This window comes from Parasteatoda tepidariorum, chromosome 5 (genome assembly GCF_982258835.1).
Source record: "Parasteatoda tepidariorum strain Cologne lab strain chromosome 5, Ptep-v5.0, whole genome shotgun sequence".
Taxonomy (NCBI): domain Eukaryota; kingdom Metazoa; phylum Arthropoda; class Arachnida; order Araneae; family Theridiidae; genus Parasteatoda; species Parasteatoda tepidariorum.
Window position 1 is genome coordinate 48,237,890 of NC_141759.1, and position 16,538 is coordinate 48,254,427.

The 16,538-nt window shown below is 28.6% G+C and overlaps 2 protein-coding genes across 9 annotated transcripts in view; both read left to right on the forward strand.

The window, feature by feature from the left end:
• Window positions 1-16,538, forward strand: part of Ac3 (Adenylate cyclase 3) — a 275,553-nt gene that overhangs the window by 65,409 nt on the left and 193,606 nt on the right. For 5 of the 8 annotated variants that reach the window (XM_043047153.3, XM_043047156.3, XM_043047157.3 and 2 more), the window contains one exon: window positions 12,111-12,176. The gene's annotated coding sequence lies outside the window, so the exon portion shown is untranslated. Of the gene's footprint in view, window positions 1-12,110; window positions 12,177-14,148; window positions 14,293-16,538 lie in introns of those variants that run through there. The other 3 variants (XM_043047154.3, XM_071185939.2, XM_071185940.2) reach the window with 1 other exon arrangement.
• Window positions 2,925-5,182, forward strand: LOC110283538 (kelch-like protein 23). Its single transcript, XM_021148798.4, has one exon. The coding sequence runs from the start codon at window positions 2,969-2,971 to the stop codon at window positions 5,039-5,041; it is 2,073 nt and encodes a 690-aa protein (XP_021004457.3). The 5' UTR covers window positions 2,925-2,968; the 3' UTR covers window positions 5,042-5,182.

Genomic DNA, 16,538 nt, shown 5'->3' on the forward strand with positions numbered 1-16,538 from the left:
TTAATATATCAATTCATTTCTGTGTTTGTTTGTTTCTTGTTTTTATTTTGAGTTGTAAATAATATTTAAAAATAAATAAATTAATTATATATATATATATATATATATATATATATATATATACATTCATTTTTGTAGTTACTATGATGGACCTAGAGATCCGAAAGTTACCATATCAATTCATTTCTGTGTTTGTTTGTTTCTTGTTTTTATTTTGAATTGTAAATAATATTTAAAAATAAATAAATTAATTAGAATAAGTTATAAAATATGTTTACTCTAATATGGTGAATGTTAACTTTAGGTTCACCGGAATTCGCATGAAAATTTTAATCTATCTCGGAATCTACAAATTCGTACTTAATATAATGCGTATTAGAAATATGCATATTTTTATTTAAAATTAAAGTTTCCACGTGGATTCCGGAATACCTAATTGTTACATTTCATGCATTGATACATTGGTTTTATAGCTACTTTACAGTCTGAATTTTAGACTTTTGTTCTTGAAATCTAAAATAAGTTTTCTAACGTGAAAATATTAAAAATTAATATTTTAGACCAAAGAAAAAAACATTTGCCACCCCCCTCAAAAAATAAATTATTGCCAATTTTGTAAATTTTGCCCAGAAGACCTAAATAGTTTTTAACTTGACTAAAATCAATTCTGACCACGTTTACAACTAGAAAAAAAAGTTTGTGATAAATTCAATAAAATAATTATAAATATTATTTCTATTAATTGATTAATACACAATAATAAATCTTTCAGTATTATAAAACTTATAATCGAAATTAACATTGTGATCTAAATATAACACGATGTAGACTGATCGACTTTTAAGGAACGTAGTTTGGGTTAAAACTTCATTTCTTTTCATCTATTTTCAAAGCTCATTTCTTCCTCGCAGATGCTTTTATATCCTATGAAAAGTAATCCCACATTCAAAATGAAATAAAAAAAATTGCATCCCTAAACCTAACCCTTCGTCTGTCCAGCACCAATCTAAAGAGGCTGTCCACTTGACGCGCAAGGATATCGATTTCAGACCGCATTGCATACCCGTCTTGGAATTTATCCCAGCGCTCTTCGCAATAAGTTCCTCCACATCGAACTGCTCAACATCAATGAGTCCACTTATCTTAATTTTCCCATTTCTAAGGCTTAGAACTATGTGAAAGATATGACGACCCATATTTCCAATAAAAGTCTGCTCATCTCTCTGAGAATTTTTTTTTTATTTGCTTAGGGTGATTATGACGAGCACATATATAATGAAAGTTTTGATCTTTCATTCGAGAACTAGTTAAAAAAAATAATGCTTTGAGTTTTACAGTAAAATAAAAAAATAACGCTTTGTTTGCGAATTGATTGTTTATGTTTTATATATATCACAAAGTAATGAATCCATTTATTATTAACTTGCTGAATTGCCTTTCTTCGTACAGGGTAAGAAACTCAAGAATTAATTAAACGATATTACTCAATATTACGCAATCATGAATAAAACTGTAAACCTATACCTACATAACGAAAGCAATTCAAGCAATTTTAATTTATTTTTATTGCTATCTGTTGTCTTTCGGTGATTTTACGTTATTAGACGATTAAGAAAAACAGGTTTTTAGAGATTCAACTCATTAAAATAAAGATTAACTATACTCAATATTATTCAGCACTATTATTCAACTGATGAAAAGATTTTATCTTTTCATTTTTATGTTTTCCGGCTTTTTAATATTATTTTTTAAATTTTTTTATTTTACCTTATTTTAATAATCTTTTCTCTTCTCTTTTCATTAATCTTTAATTTTCTCCATGTTATATATATTATATATATATATATATATATATATATATATATATATATATATATATATATATATATATATATATATATATATATATATATATACACCGAAGAGCCATTACATTATGACCACCCTGCTAATAACATGTAGGACCACCTTTAGCCCTCAAAACTGCTAGCACTCGCCGTGGCATTGATTCCACAAGGTGCTGATAGGTAGTCTGCGGTATCTGGTACCAAGCGCTCACCAACTGGTCCTGCAATTCCCTCACATTGTGAGGGGTTAGCTTGGCAGCACGAATTTGGTTTTCCAAGTAGGACCACAAATGCTCTATTGGATTAAGGTCAGGTGAATTTGGGAGCCAAGACATGACTTGAAAGTCACTGGAATGTTCCTCGAACCAATCCATGACGATTCGACCCTTCTGACATGGGGCATTATCCTGTTGGTAAACACCATTCCCAGCAGGAAAAACTGTTTCCATGAATGGGTGAACCAGGTCTGCAACTATGTTCAAGTAGCTTACAGACGTCAGGGATTGTTCTATGAGGATTATGGGTCCTAATGTGCCACATGAAAACATTGTTCCTGGGTGAGAAACCATGAACACCTGGGCTAGCCCATTGTTATAGAAGGAGGGTGGTCATAATGTAATGGCTCTTCGGTGTAAATACATATGCTCAAATCATACATGTGCAGAGGTAGGCAAAACTATTTTACCCAATATTATTAAAATAAATCAGAATTAATTCATATTATTTATATATTCCAGAAGGAAAAATATTTTCTGTAGTTTTGGAAATTCCATAGTAGTTCGAAAATTTGCGTTTTGTTCGTAGGTCATTTTTCTTCGTGTCGAGAGACGAAGATAGTTAACGAAGAACAGCGTTTGGCGCAAGCTTGAAAATTTTATTCACCTTTTATTACTTTTTAAAGAACGTTGTTAAAATTGTTAATATAATAATGAAATAAAAATAGTTCTGTTTGTTATAAATTACTTTACATAATTAATTATGTGTTTTCTACAACAAACGAACAATGGCCTTGTTGTATTCTTTTCTAAATCTATTGTTAACTGTGCCTTTAAGGTAAATTCTTTAAAATTAAATTTCAAACAAACAGTTCTTAGGCTGTCACTAAAGTTTAGATCTAAAATATGGATAATTTCAAAAATTCTTTTTCATTAGAAAAGTTTGAAAAGCTTACTGATATCACATTGAAAACTGAAGATGGCTCTATATTTAAATCCCACAAAATTCTCTTAGCACAAGCAAGCAAATATTTTGAGATACTCTTTTGCGGTAACTTTCAGCAGACTGATCAGACTCTAGTACCAATATTTAAAGGTGACGTACTACATCAGATATTGCGTTACATCATTCAAAATGCAGATGTATTGACAGAAGAAAACGTGTCAGATATTCTATTAGCATCCGATTATCTTGCAATAGATGATTTAATCATACGATGCAAAATATTTCTGTTTAATAAAGGTTGCACAGTAGATAATTGCATAAAAGTCTACAACACTGCGTGGTGGTTGGAAATGAAGGACATCAAAGTTAAATGTAAAAGATTCATTGAAATCAATACTTCATATGTTTTTGCCAACTCCAAAACCGACATCATAAACCTATCATTAGTCGCTTTCAAGGAGATTCTGGAATGCGGCCATCTGAACATTCCTAATGAATCTTTAGTATGGAATATTATGATAGCATGGATAAAAGGAAATATTTTCAACAGAATTGCTTACTTTCCCGAATTATTAAGATATATTAGACTTCAAGAGATGGATGAAACTGCTAATAACATCGAGCTACTTCCAATAATAGAAAACAGCCATTTTTGTTTTGGCTTGAACCAATCAAAGTTTGAACTCAGCTGTGCGATTAAGCAAGCTAAAACTCTTCCCCTCTCCATAACAGGCTTGAGAAGTCGCGTACCATCCAAGATCTACTTTATTTGCAGACAAGCTGAAGATGAAGACGCAGAACTTTGTATTACATATGACGAAAGATTCGATTACTGCTACTATTTGGATAGACTTCCCAAGCAATTTTGCATAGAGTGCTGTGACATTTGTGTTGCTGGACGATTTGTTTACTTTTCTTTTTACAACTATCCAACTGAAATTAAAGCTTTCGATCTTCTCCTCGAAATATGGGTACCAGTTAGTAAGGCTCATGAAAGACTGACTTCATACTCCGTTGTGTCAGTCGATGATAATATTTATGCTCTGGGTGGTCGAACATTCACTGAAGAGGAGGAAGCTGAAGATGAAGAAGTTTACATGAGTGAATCAGATGATAATGATGAAAGTACTGAGGATATGGATGTCGATTTTGATGAAATGTCAGCTGAAAAATCGGAAGACATGAACGAAGATTTGAATGAGGCTGAAAGCATTGTAGAAGCAACATTTTCGGAAGAGGAAGAAACAGAAGATGAAGAAATTAGTTCAAGTGAAGCAGATGATGATGAAAACTTAACTGACGAAGAGGAGAACATGGATGTTGATTGGGATGAAACGTCATTTGACGAAATAGAAGACACGGACGAAGACCTGTATGAAGAGGAAAGAATTGTAGGTGTAGTGCAACGTTACAACAGTGAAACTGATTCATGGTACTTAGTGTCACCGATGACCTCAGTAAACATTATGAATGTGGTTGTGTTAAACAACAAAATTTTTGTAATCGGATTAACTAAAGACTTCGAAAACCAAGTGTGTCAAGTTTATGACACTTCCGAGGATACGTGGACAGTCATTCCAAACCCAGCATTCTATCGTTCAAACTATTGCGCTTCTGCAGTATTTTGTGGTAAATTGTATCTTATTGGAGGACAAGACAAAAATTACAACGTCATTAATAAGGTTGAAGTATATAACGCAATTGAAAATTTATGGCGTACAATAGCAGATCTACCATCCATATACTACAATCCTAAAGCTACAGTCGTCAATGAAAAACTAATTGTGTTCGATATAGGAAAAATCGATTATTGGACGGAATATCTGTTAGAAGAAAACGTAAATTCTGTGTTCTTGGACAGTGAACAAAATGCATGGCGCGAGGCAACTTTTATTAACAGAGATTTGTTGATGGAAATGAGATTCTGCCAATTTATTACTATAGATAACGCCAATTTGTTGAATGAATTAACCCGAAAACACAAGCGTATGAGATCTGTTTGGGCTGAAAGTAATTTTTCAGATTTGATTTAGACAAGCTAACAGATAAAAATAATTTACATTTTTAAAAAAAAAAACTGAATTTCTCTAATTAAAATGGAATGCTATAGTCAAAACTTGCCGTATTTCTGCATTTGTTTTAGTGAGATAGTTTTAGTAATCACTTGTATCGGAGGCTGTAAAAATTCATTACCATAGTACCTATGTTAATATATGTATATATATATATATATATATATATATATATATATATATATATATATATATATATATATATATATATATATATATATATATATGTTAATATATATATATATATATATATATGTTAATATATATATATATATATATATATATATATATATATATATATATATATATATATATATATATATATATATATATATATATATATATATATATATATATATATATATACAGAGCAGCCAACTTGCTCCACTTTGTAAAAAAGTATCTTCTCGTGGTGGCAATGAAATTTAAGTTATTTTTAGTTTAGAATTTTTCATTTTAATTAATTTTTCCAGCACTGCATATCAAAACTTAATATGAAATGCAATTTTACTGTGGTTATATCGAAGTTACTTTTTAAAAAGTGGATGTAATTATCCTTATTCAACAAGTTTTACTATTTAATTTGCATGTTTACTGCATTAAGCCTAAAAATGGCGTCGACAATTTGATTCGACACATATGTTTTTAAAATGTTGACCTTCGGTTTGAACACCAGTGCTTAATATGGTCTTTGTAGATAACAGTGTTTCGCCTGCCTGTATTAACACATACATATTTAGCAACCTTCTGAATATAGATATTACCTAGATTATTTTATTTTGGTAAGGAAATTGTGACAGACATTTTAATTATTGTTATTTATTTAGTAGTATTACAAATTTTGTTTTTTGACATCTGAATACGAGGAAAATTTATCGTGATTATTTGACGTTAATTGAAAATTTACATACTTCTTCAAGATATAGGTGAAAAAATACCTGCCAATGGTGATAAATTCACTTCCGGCAGTCGACAGTATAGAATTTCGAAAGTAATTAAAAATCCGTTCTTCTTTCTCTTATCTACTTCAAGTTTAATTATGGCCCGAAATATCACATGCCAGTATAAATTCTTCACTAAAATTTCTCTGCAGAATATCCTGCTATACTCGAATTTAATTATAAAAGAGACTTAATTAAATTTTTCGAGTAAACATATCAGGCATCTTGCTTTTCTTTTGATTTAATGACAATTTTAACTTGACTGGTATTTCTATGCTACATCGTTTAACGGCTTATGTCCTTACACATTTAATTTAAAAGTGTTTCTTTCGAACAAAAATTCTTTGTTTCGTTTTTATTAGGCATTCGAAGTAGAACTAAGTTAACAACCTGATTATTTATTTTCACTAATCAGGCGAAAGCTTAGATTTAGGAGTGTTAGGAGAGTTATAATCTAAAATATTCAGGATAAAATTACGGTAAATAGTGCCGTCACTCAGGATGCCGGTACTTTTTACCTTAAATTCCATTTTTACCGGAAGATGTTAGTACAAAAAACATGATGTACCGTAATTTTTACAGTAAATTCACTGAATCACTCTAATTAAATAAATATTGCTGTAAAATTACGTTATAATATTTTTCGGTAAAATTTTTTTTACAGATGATGCATCAAAAGTACCGGTACATTATACCGTAATTTAATCCTGTACTTTTCACAATGTAAAAACACTAAAAGTTCACTTTCCGACCAAGCTTATTAATACAATCCGTGTTGACGAAAGCTAACTTATTATAACGATTTGATTTTTCTTCTAATTTTGAATTTGTAACTACATTTGCTTACAAATGTAGTTGCAAATTCGAAAAAAAGGCTTTCAGAAACCATGAATTATCAGACATATCTTTTTTTATCTTGATTTAATGACAATTTTGTCTTACCGGCTATTTTTATGCTTCGTCGTTCAACGGTTATGCCCTTACATACTAAGTTAGGAAGAGCGTTTTCCAAAAGATAATTCCTTATTTTATTTTTAGTATAATGTTATAAGTTACAATACTTTAGTTCTTTTCAAACATAATGTTTTCAAAAATGAGGCTTAAAGTTCTTTTTAAAATTGGGAAAAAATTATGTCTATATCTAAATTAAAATGCTAGACAACACTTAAGATTAATTTTTTCGCCTACTGAGCTGAATGTTTTTGTTTTTTGTTTGCAATGATGAATTTTGTCAAATTTTTTCAATTTTAAAACGTTGTATCCCAATTTTTTTAAAGAAATATAGCTCCAAGAAATTTAGACGATGTATATTTTAAATATATTTCGTTAGTAAATTGAATATTTTGTTTAAAATTTTGAAATATAAATTTAAAAAGAATAATAAAATGAAAAAGGCCAAACTTTAAAATTTGTAAATTTTCAGCTGTTCAATAGCAAGAGATGCTGAAGGCTAATTAAATGTTGGCTAATATTTTTAAGAATTAATCAAAACTTGTTATTTTTAAATCACAGTAATTTCAGTTATGAAAAATTTAAAACGTCTTTTTATTTAAAAAATTTTATTTGAAGTTACTGTCTCGCTAAAAATTCGTGATAAAATTTTGTATAAGTATTAAATAGTACACTACTACAAAAGCTGAAAAATAATGCAAACAGTATTAAAAAGTTTCTAAGCTTGAGTTTCAAAAGTTAAAAGAGTTTCATATTGGACTCTATTATGGCGTCATACTGGTTTTGGCAAAGTAAAAAAAAGCATATTAAAATGTTGATTTTTTTCTTTAGTTCTTGCCATTTTTAGAACTTTTATTGTTGCTTTTATAATTAAATTTTTTTAACATTTCACCAAGATGGTTAGTAGGGTTAATATTTTTAATGAAATATTTTATTTTATTTAACACAGGGCAGGTAAATTTTTAAATTTAAAACAGACGTTTCTTAAATGTTTTTAAAATGAGAATTTCATATATTGCAACATATATTGCTACATATGCATATATTGTAACATATTTCATATATTGCAACATATTTCCTATATTGCAACGCATGAGAGTATTGCAATCACATTTGACGTTTGAATCAAAATTCTAAGTTTCAGTTTTACAAAAGTACCCGTTCTCTGAATTAAACTTAAATTTGAATACTATTTAAACTATTAAGGATACATTCAATTTGACTATATCTTAATTTTTTTTTAAAAATTAAATAACTGAGAAGTTTTAGTTTTAATGTTTTATTTTCAATAAAAATATATGTTTGGTTTCTTGAGCAAATTTTTTTATAGACTTTAAGTTCTGATTCTATTATTAAATGTGTTGCCTTAATAATCACAGTTTACAAAGCATTCAATGGAAATATCCTATTTAAATTATTAAATTAAATTATACTAAAGTAAATGCTTCAGCTAGCATATAATGTCCATCTATCTTTTAATAAATATACTGCAAAAAATTGGTTGAAAAATTCTGTAAATTCCACGGAGTGTAAAAATATCTTCATTTCATTATATTTGCTGCTTTGCTTTTAAAAATGAAACTTGAACTTTTTGCTTGGTGTTTTATTTCAAATAGTAGTATGAAATGAAATCCTTAATACTATTTAAAAAAAATAGGAAAACATTCTAAATAGTAGAATTAAAAAAAAACTCTTAATTCCAAATTGAAACTAGACTTGTATTTCTTCAGGAAAAAAAATTTCCAACATTAAAAGTCTAGAATTACTATCAGCAAAATTTAAAACATGCATATTTTAAAAGTGAATGTGTTCTTTGCAACGATGCATAGAAAGATTTAGCGAGAATATTTATTTGCTTTCCCAAACAAGCTTCTTTACTAACACACTCTCTACGGCGAACCTTTCATACCATTGGCACGCAAAAGAAAGTTCTAAAATGCCTTTTGCGGAAAAGAAACAAAATAGATGCGTTCCTTTTCACGGTTTCCAGTTTTAAGATGGCTGCGAAAGTTCATGGCTAATGGAATTGTTGCCATTCGTGACAATGTAAAAGAGGAATGAAAACAAGGAAATAAAAGGAATGGATTGTAAATAGAAGACGCTGTGGCTGGGTGCAAATTTTTGATCAGTCATCCAAGTGATTAAAACAACAGAAAGAAAAGAACAAATTTTATATAGGATTTTGCAGAGTTCTTTCTTTAATAAAAAATAGGAATATTGCTTGCTTTTTTGGACAAATGGCCACATTTTAATTAAAACCTATACATTTTACGTTTTTTTTTTAAATGAGTTTTCTATCTTTTATGTTCATACTCTGATTAGAAAGTTCAAATAGAAAAAATTTTTATAATACAATAGTAATAATAAAATCAGATACTCAGCAATAATAAAATCAGTAAAACGTAATGAAAAGTTTAATTGAAAAGAGTATTAATAAAATGATTGAAAAAAAGTGATGGCTTTACTATTAGTGAGAAACATATATTTTTATAAACTTAAAAAATACATTTTTAATTGATGAAAATGAATTTAACAAAATTACAAACAGATTTACCGAGAAAGAATCATGTATAATTAGCTCTGTATAATTATTTTGAAAACAATATCAATCAAGGAAAATTTATAGATTTAAGTAGTAAAATTTAGTAGATTTAGTTCCTGTAAGTGAAATTAAAAATTGTTCGAGTCACAATGTTTTTACTGAATTAACAACAATCGATTTCAAAGGAATAATAGTGATTCAATATTATGTGCAATATAAATTTAAAAAGCAATAAGAAAATAAAGACAAACGATTAAAAATTAGTAAATGTTTTATTTTTCTATGTAACTGTCATTCGCCTTGTGATATATAATATATCCTAAGGAGCATGATTAATAAATAGTATCTCGAAACTCTTTTAATACATGAAACAAGTACAGAACAGTGTAAAAAGTTTCTAACAAAACAAATTTTCCAACTAAAAGATGGGTAAAAACAATCTCGTTCGTTCGTGTTGCCATCGGCGAAATGCAAATGTACCTGGAGCAGTTTCTGCTGCAGGAAAAAGAACCTTGGAATCGTTTGAAGCACAAAACAAATAATTACATGGAGGGTGCGTGTTGCCAAACATTCTGAAGAATTTTTTTTAAACTCTTTTTTGCAAAGAAAATTTCAAAGGAAAAGTCCTGTTAAACACAAAATATCGCTTAGACTATTTTAATAATAAGGAATTCTTTTCCTATCTATTGAACTTGTATTTATTCTCATTCTTTCGAGTATATATCTGCAAAAAAAAAAAAAAAAAAGTACAGAAGATCGTTAAGATACATTTAAAATGCTAGCAATATGTTTTCATACATAAAATCAATGCTTAGTACACTATTTTTTTTAACTTACTTTTATTCTTTTGAGAACTCATTTATAAAGTAGTTACAGAATAAGATCTTATGTATACTTACAATTCTAACTGTACTTCAATATTTTTTGCTGTACTGTCGATATCATATAAAATAACATGTTTTAGCTAATAAAATGCTAATTTTATAATTGTTGTAAATTTATAACCGTTATTTTTGGCAAAGTATTTTTTGTTGAACAGCCTACCCGATTTTGAGCTTACGACTACTTATGTTCAACTCCATAGCCTTGTAATTTTGAATCCAATGCAGAGGACAAGGGAACTCCTGGATCAAGTATTTGGGTGAAATTTGCATTCGTGGAGGGCTTTTTGATGGAACTAACCCACATTTGTATTACATGGAAAGGGGACTCTAACCCATGATTCGTCTACCACTCAGGATATTTTACATCAGCACTGTGGTCGGTGCGAATCGGGTGCGGAATTCGAATCAAACAGCTATAGCTGAGATTCGAACCTGGTTCACCTCATTGGAAGGCGAGCGCTCTATCCGCTGAGCCAACATGGCTCTGAGAAAGTATTGACCATATTTGCCCAGGGTCTTTTTATGCTATTTCTGAAATGGTTCAAAATGTTAGTGTGAAGAAATTCTACTTTAAAAACTGAAAAGTGCTTTTGACCAACTTTTTTAATAGTTGAAATGTTACTCTAACGCTGCATTCTTTGTAATAATAAAAAAAAGAAAAAACTCATATTTATTACTATTGTATGCTTATAATTGTTTATTATTGTTGTGTTAAAAAATTATTCAAAATCATTTTATCAATTTTATTAAAAATAATTTTATCATTTTATTTAAAAATCAATTTTATTTAAAAATCAATTTCATTAAAAATCATTGTTAATATTCACCCTTTGTATCGGGAATAATTTTCGTTGCATTACATTTCTCTATAGATAATTTTGCTTTTTGTGAATATTTAATGTACAGAGTGCTTTGTATATTTCAAGTTCCTTGTAAAAACAATTCAAAACAGTACACGTAAGAGTTCAAGCGAAGAAAATACAAAAACGCTATTGAAAACCATGGCTATAATGAAAAAGCTAAAACCTGTTTGATTACCCTATGGAACTTTAATGAGTTATTAAAATCTGCCATTCAGCTTTTTTTTTGTTTCCTAGGGCAATCAAATAGGTTTTGACATTTTCAGAAGCGCCTTTAGCAGTTGTGATTCATTAGATTTCTATAACATTTCCGTTTTATATATTAATAAATAGTTATTTGCAACTTCTATTGAAATATTTAAAACATATGCCACATTAAAAATAGAAATATGCCTACATTCACCGTTCATAAATTGTAACTTTAAAACTATATATGTATATCATAAAATGTTGCCTAGTGCTGTAATATTCTACTATTACACTTTTTCAAAAGGAAGGAACAATGCCTTTCGCTCTGAACTTTTTATTTTTAAAAAAAATAATTAAAATCAGTATATCGTAGTAATGAAGGTGAGACTATTAAGAAGGGAGGATAAATACATAATATTGGCATATGCAGTTAAATAAGGGATAAAACAGTAATTTACAAGTAAAGACAGTTGTAATTTTTATTGACAGCTAAAGAGATCTAGATCTCTTTTCTTATTAATCGTGTGATTTTTTTGTCAAATGAAATTACGGGAAAAGTGGAGTTGACATTTATCTTTCAATGTTATATAAGATATTTAAAAAAAAAAACAATTTGTTGAATTTTCCATTGCTATATTAAAGCAGTATTTTTTTCTGAAACAGGTTTTTGAAGGAAATTTGTTTGTTAAAGTTTGATACTGGGTATAGATGAACTGCAATTTGTTCCTAGTAAGTATATTTCTTTTATTAAAGCAAAATCAACATTTCAATTTATCAATATTAAGTATCAAAACAACGCTTGTCAAATGTTCAGGTAGCAACATCTGTTTCGAGTATAGAATTGTTGTATGTAATCAACTGACAAAACTTCAGCTATTCATCTGAGTTAAAATGCCATATGTTGCTATTGGTTACGGCTATTATACTTCGCGTTAATTAAGGATCTATGCTCGCAGCAGAGCTAACCTTTAAAGTATTGTATATAGCACGATATGCTATGTTTGGCCATTATGTAATAGCTCGCATTAATATTGCTTAGAATAGTGATAAAGTAAGAAACAAACCCGGTATCTTTTGATCAGAATAGAAGTAATAACGGAGAATTTAATCCGAAAAAATATGAAAATGTTTTAAATTTGTATCATGAAACAAATTTAAAAATGCAAGATGGTAAAAAAATAAAAATTAGCTTTGGCTCATTTATTAACATGCGTTCTTTTCGGACATTTGCAAAACCCTATTACTAATAGTTTCTTTTATGTTAAAACCCTATAACTAATAGCTCCTTTTATGTTAAAACTTTTTTACTGATAGTTTTTTATGTTAAAACCCTATTTCAAATAGTTCCTTTTATGTTAAAACCCTAATACTAAAAGTTTCTTTTATTTTAAACCTTATTACTTATAACTTGTTCTATGTTATAAACCAATTTCTAGTAGTTTCTTTTATATTGACCGATCTTTTTAGAGCTGAGTAGATGAAAAAGGTAAGTGCCAGTTTCAGAGTGGTTATAATCAGGGCAAGAAGAAGAAAAATTATATACCGAAATACATTATTAAAGATTTGTTCGAATGTATTTTAGCTAATAATTATTTCCCCTTTTTTTATTTACCACGACCTAATTCGAAATAAAAATCATGCAGGCATACTCGTAATTAATGTGTATTAGTTATGTCAAAGCTGGAGCGAAAGCAAAAACAATTCTGTTACATTTTACATATCCGTAATAATGCGACCACTTTATGTTATTTTCCGATTAATAAATACCAATGAAAATGTCACTTGCCAGATTCATCCACTAAACTTTTCATTTCATAAAACTTAGGGAAAATGTGCCAAAAAAAAATTTTTTCTCCACAAAATTCTGAGGTAAGTGTCACTTATAACACTGGGCAACAAATCTTTTTGATGAGATTTTTGAATGTATCTTAGATATCTCCGCATCACTAATTTTAAACTTGCAATCGGTTTCCCTCTGGAATTTTTTGTTTTTAAGCAATTTAGTTCAATATTCCTAACCAGGATTTTTTTAAAATTTCCTCTAGTAAATACTAAGTGTTTCCACTTATCTGCTACGCAGAAAGTGGTAGAAAAAAGCGATAATACATTTCAGTATATGATACGACACGTTAGGCTCAGGTGTATTTTCTTAGTGTTATTTTCAAGAAAGCAAACAAGTGTATATGTATGTTTATAAACATATACGTTCTTTATAAACTTGTATATCCAGACTAAAAAAAATAAACTGAAAAAACCTGTAGCTTTCGGAACAAAACTTATTTTAAATTTGAAATCCCTACACCTGAATTAGGTAAGATCAAGTACTTGTATAAAAGCATCGAAAATATTGTCGCCCTGTGCAGTGCGACTGCGCTATTAAATAGTTTCATAAAGCTCGACTATAAGTTCGAAAGTTGTGTTCTAAATGCTTCGCCTACAAAATGACATCATTAACAGCCTTGATGTCCAATTAATATCCATTAAGACATCATTATTCTGTAGCATCAGATACTCTTATTAAAACTGCAACACTGAACTCCGACTTAACATACACAAATACTCGTGTAACCCTGACCTCGAGTCTATTTTTTTTCTTTTCATTCTTTTATTTTGGTGTTTTCCGCCAAAAGCTTTCACTACCGCCAAATTTGGATACTTGCCATGATTCTTCCTTTAAAAAGACCCGATACTTTAAATAGGCTTAGCCTCAATTTATATTTTTATTCATTTTTTTCCTCTTTGCTTTACTGCAAAAAGTTTAATGTCGAAGGATCGATGATAATGATATGGGTGGAGTTGAGTTGTTCGTGTGCTTGTATCGAGCGGGAAAATAAAATGCAGAATGGTAAAGATCATTTACTTTTTTTAATGTATTTTTATGCATTCCAATTAAGTCAACATTGTAATTGTTTTTCATTATTCTATATGTTACCGGCAATGCAGGAAATATCGTCCTTGTATGCAATGCATCATTATGCAAAGTATTATATGAGAATTATTATATACTTAACGATGTGTTCAACCACTAATTCTCTTTAGAAAAAGTATAAAATATAAGAATCACGGTAAAAGAAGATGTTTATTTTTTTTTCTCTGATTCCGTCGATTTTTTAAAAAAATTAAGACAACCACTAAAAATATTTTCGTTTTCTGATAAATCAAATTTTATGAGTAACGCGTTTTATTACTATTAGCGGCATAGTTAGTTATTACTAATGACTGATTAGAAAAAAAAAAGCATTGCAGGGAATACCGGGCAAGAGTATACCGACAAATGGTCCTTACAAAAACATCATTGTATGAACTACCGGGATTGCGAATATCCGGCTATAGCTCATACATCCCTGCCAGGAATTTACGTCATAATTCTTGATATTTTTCATTACAATGGTGATTGATAAAAATTATCTTTCTTTTTAAAAAAAGCAAAATAAAAATGTGTACCCATTGTTAGAAGTTTGAAATTATTTTCAACTAATACTAATGAATCATAACGAATCAAACTAATAAATCAGCTGAAAATTGGAAATCATCTTTGTCATTGCGTTCAATACTACTAAAATGTGGCGTGTATGTAATGCATGCCATTTGACAATGAATAGGCATTGTTAATATAGCCATATTTCAGCTTTACCGGTAACATATACCTACACAAATATTATCTTGAAAGATTTTCTTTTAATTAAATAATATGTATTTGTAATAAGTAATAAAATGTGGGTTATTTATATTTTTGAGTTACGCAATTGGTCAGATTTCTGAAACGATAGTTACAGAAGTTCAATGACTAGTTTTTAGAGCTATTTGTCTTTTTCTAGCTTTGAATAAATAAAAATAAAGTTTGAGTTAGCTATAATTTGGTGATGAGATTTGATTTAGGTTGAAAACGATAACAACATTAAAGTTATATTGTTCTTTTGTTAGGGCGAATATAATGAAGAAAAATGATTTCAAATAGAAATGATTGATTTCTGATGTGGTCAAAAACGACATAAATATCCTTTTTTTTTCTATTTTAACGAAATTGGTAACTTATCCTTAAATGAAAAATTTACTAAATTGAAAATTACTTTAGATTGAAAACTATATATGTAATATTAAGTATTAATTTTGATTTTAAGACAAAAAATTTTCGTTTTATTAAACGACAATATAAAAAACGTACGTAAGTTGTTTTAATATAAAAATAGATTAATTTCTGATATAAACAGCAAAATGTTTTCCCTTTTTTCTATTTAATCGAAATATAATCGAATTCTCTATGAAATAATAGTTAAATAGAAAATATTTTTTATATTTCTTCTTTATATTTACGAAGTTCATGATTAATTACGATATTAAAATGGTCTTTTATAGTTTATTAGGGTTTTTTACTTACTCTAGCGAATTATTTAAATTTCAACAAATAAGAAACAGATATTTCAGTAAAACTCTCCTATATGTGAATTATTTGCGTTTATTTGACTGAGAAACTAAACTAACGCGAAGAAAATGTAACGCAAAGTTTCATTTTACATATAGAATATATGTGTAGTTGATTTCAAAATAACTGGGTTTTTTTCCTACTAACTCCTTTACTATCAATTTAAGAACTGAATGATCTATGGCAATTATAAGCCACGTTTTAAATTTTTTTTTGCTTGCCATAACAAATACATTTTTAGTAGAAACACGTGTGATTTCCAGAGAAACAGTGTTTGTGTATCTTGTTTTTATCTAATAAATAAACCCGGAAACAATATTGAAGAGCTGTTGGTCATACAAAAGTCATGTGAGAATAAACGTGACTTAACACCTCAAACTTTTTCAACTCATTAATTCTGCTGTCATTCGATCAAGGATCATAACCTTATTTTATCGATTAGTAGATTGTTGTATAGATGATGTGTTGCTTAATTTAATACTCCAAAGACTAACATTTGAAAGCATAAATGAATCAATTTTTCAATAAGAATTTCTCCTTTTTGTGTGTCACATTAAACTTATAATACGCTGTAAAAAAATTTTGTTAAATTTACGGTTTTAAACCAGCACCTGGGTTGATTGTTCAAAACCATAAAACTGAAGGAATAAATTCGTAGACTCAATGCT

Excerpts from the sequence above, each read along its gene's own strand:
- LOC110283538 (XM_021148798.4), top strand. The coding sequence starts at position 2,969 with ATGGATAATTTCAAAAATTCTTTTTCATTAGAAAAGTTTGAAAAGCTT.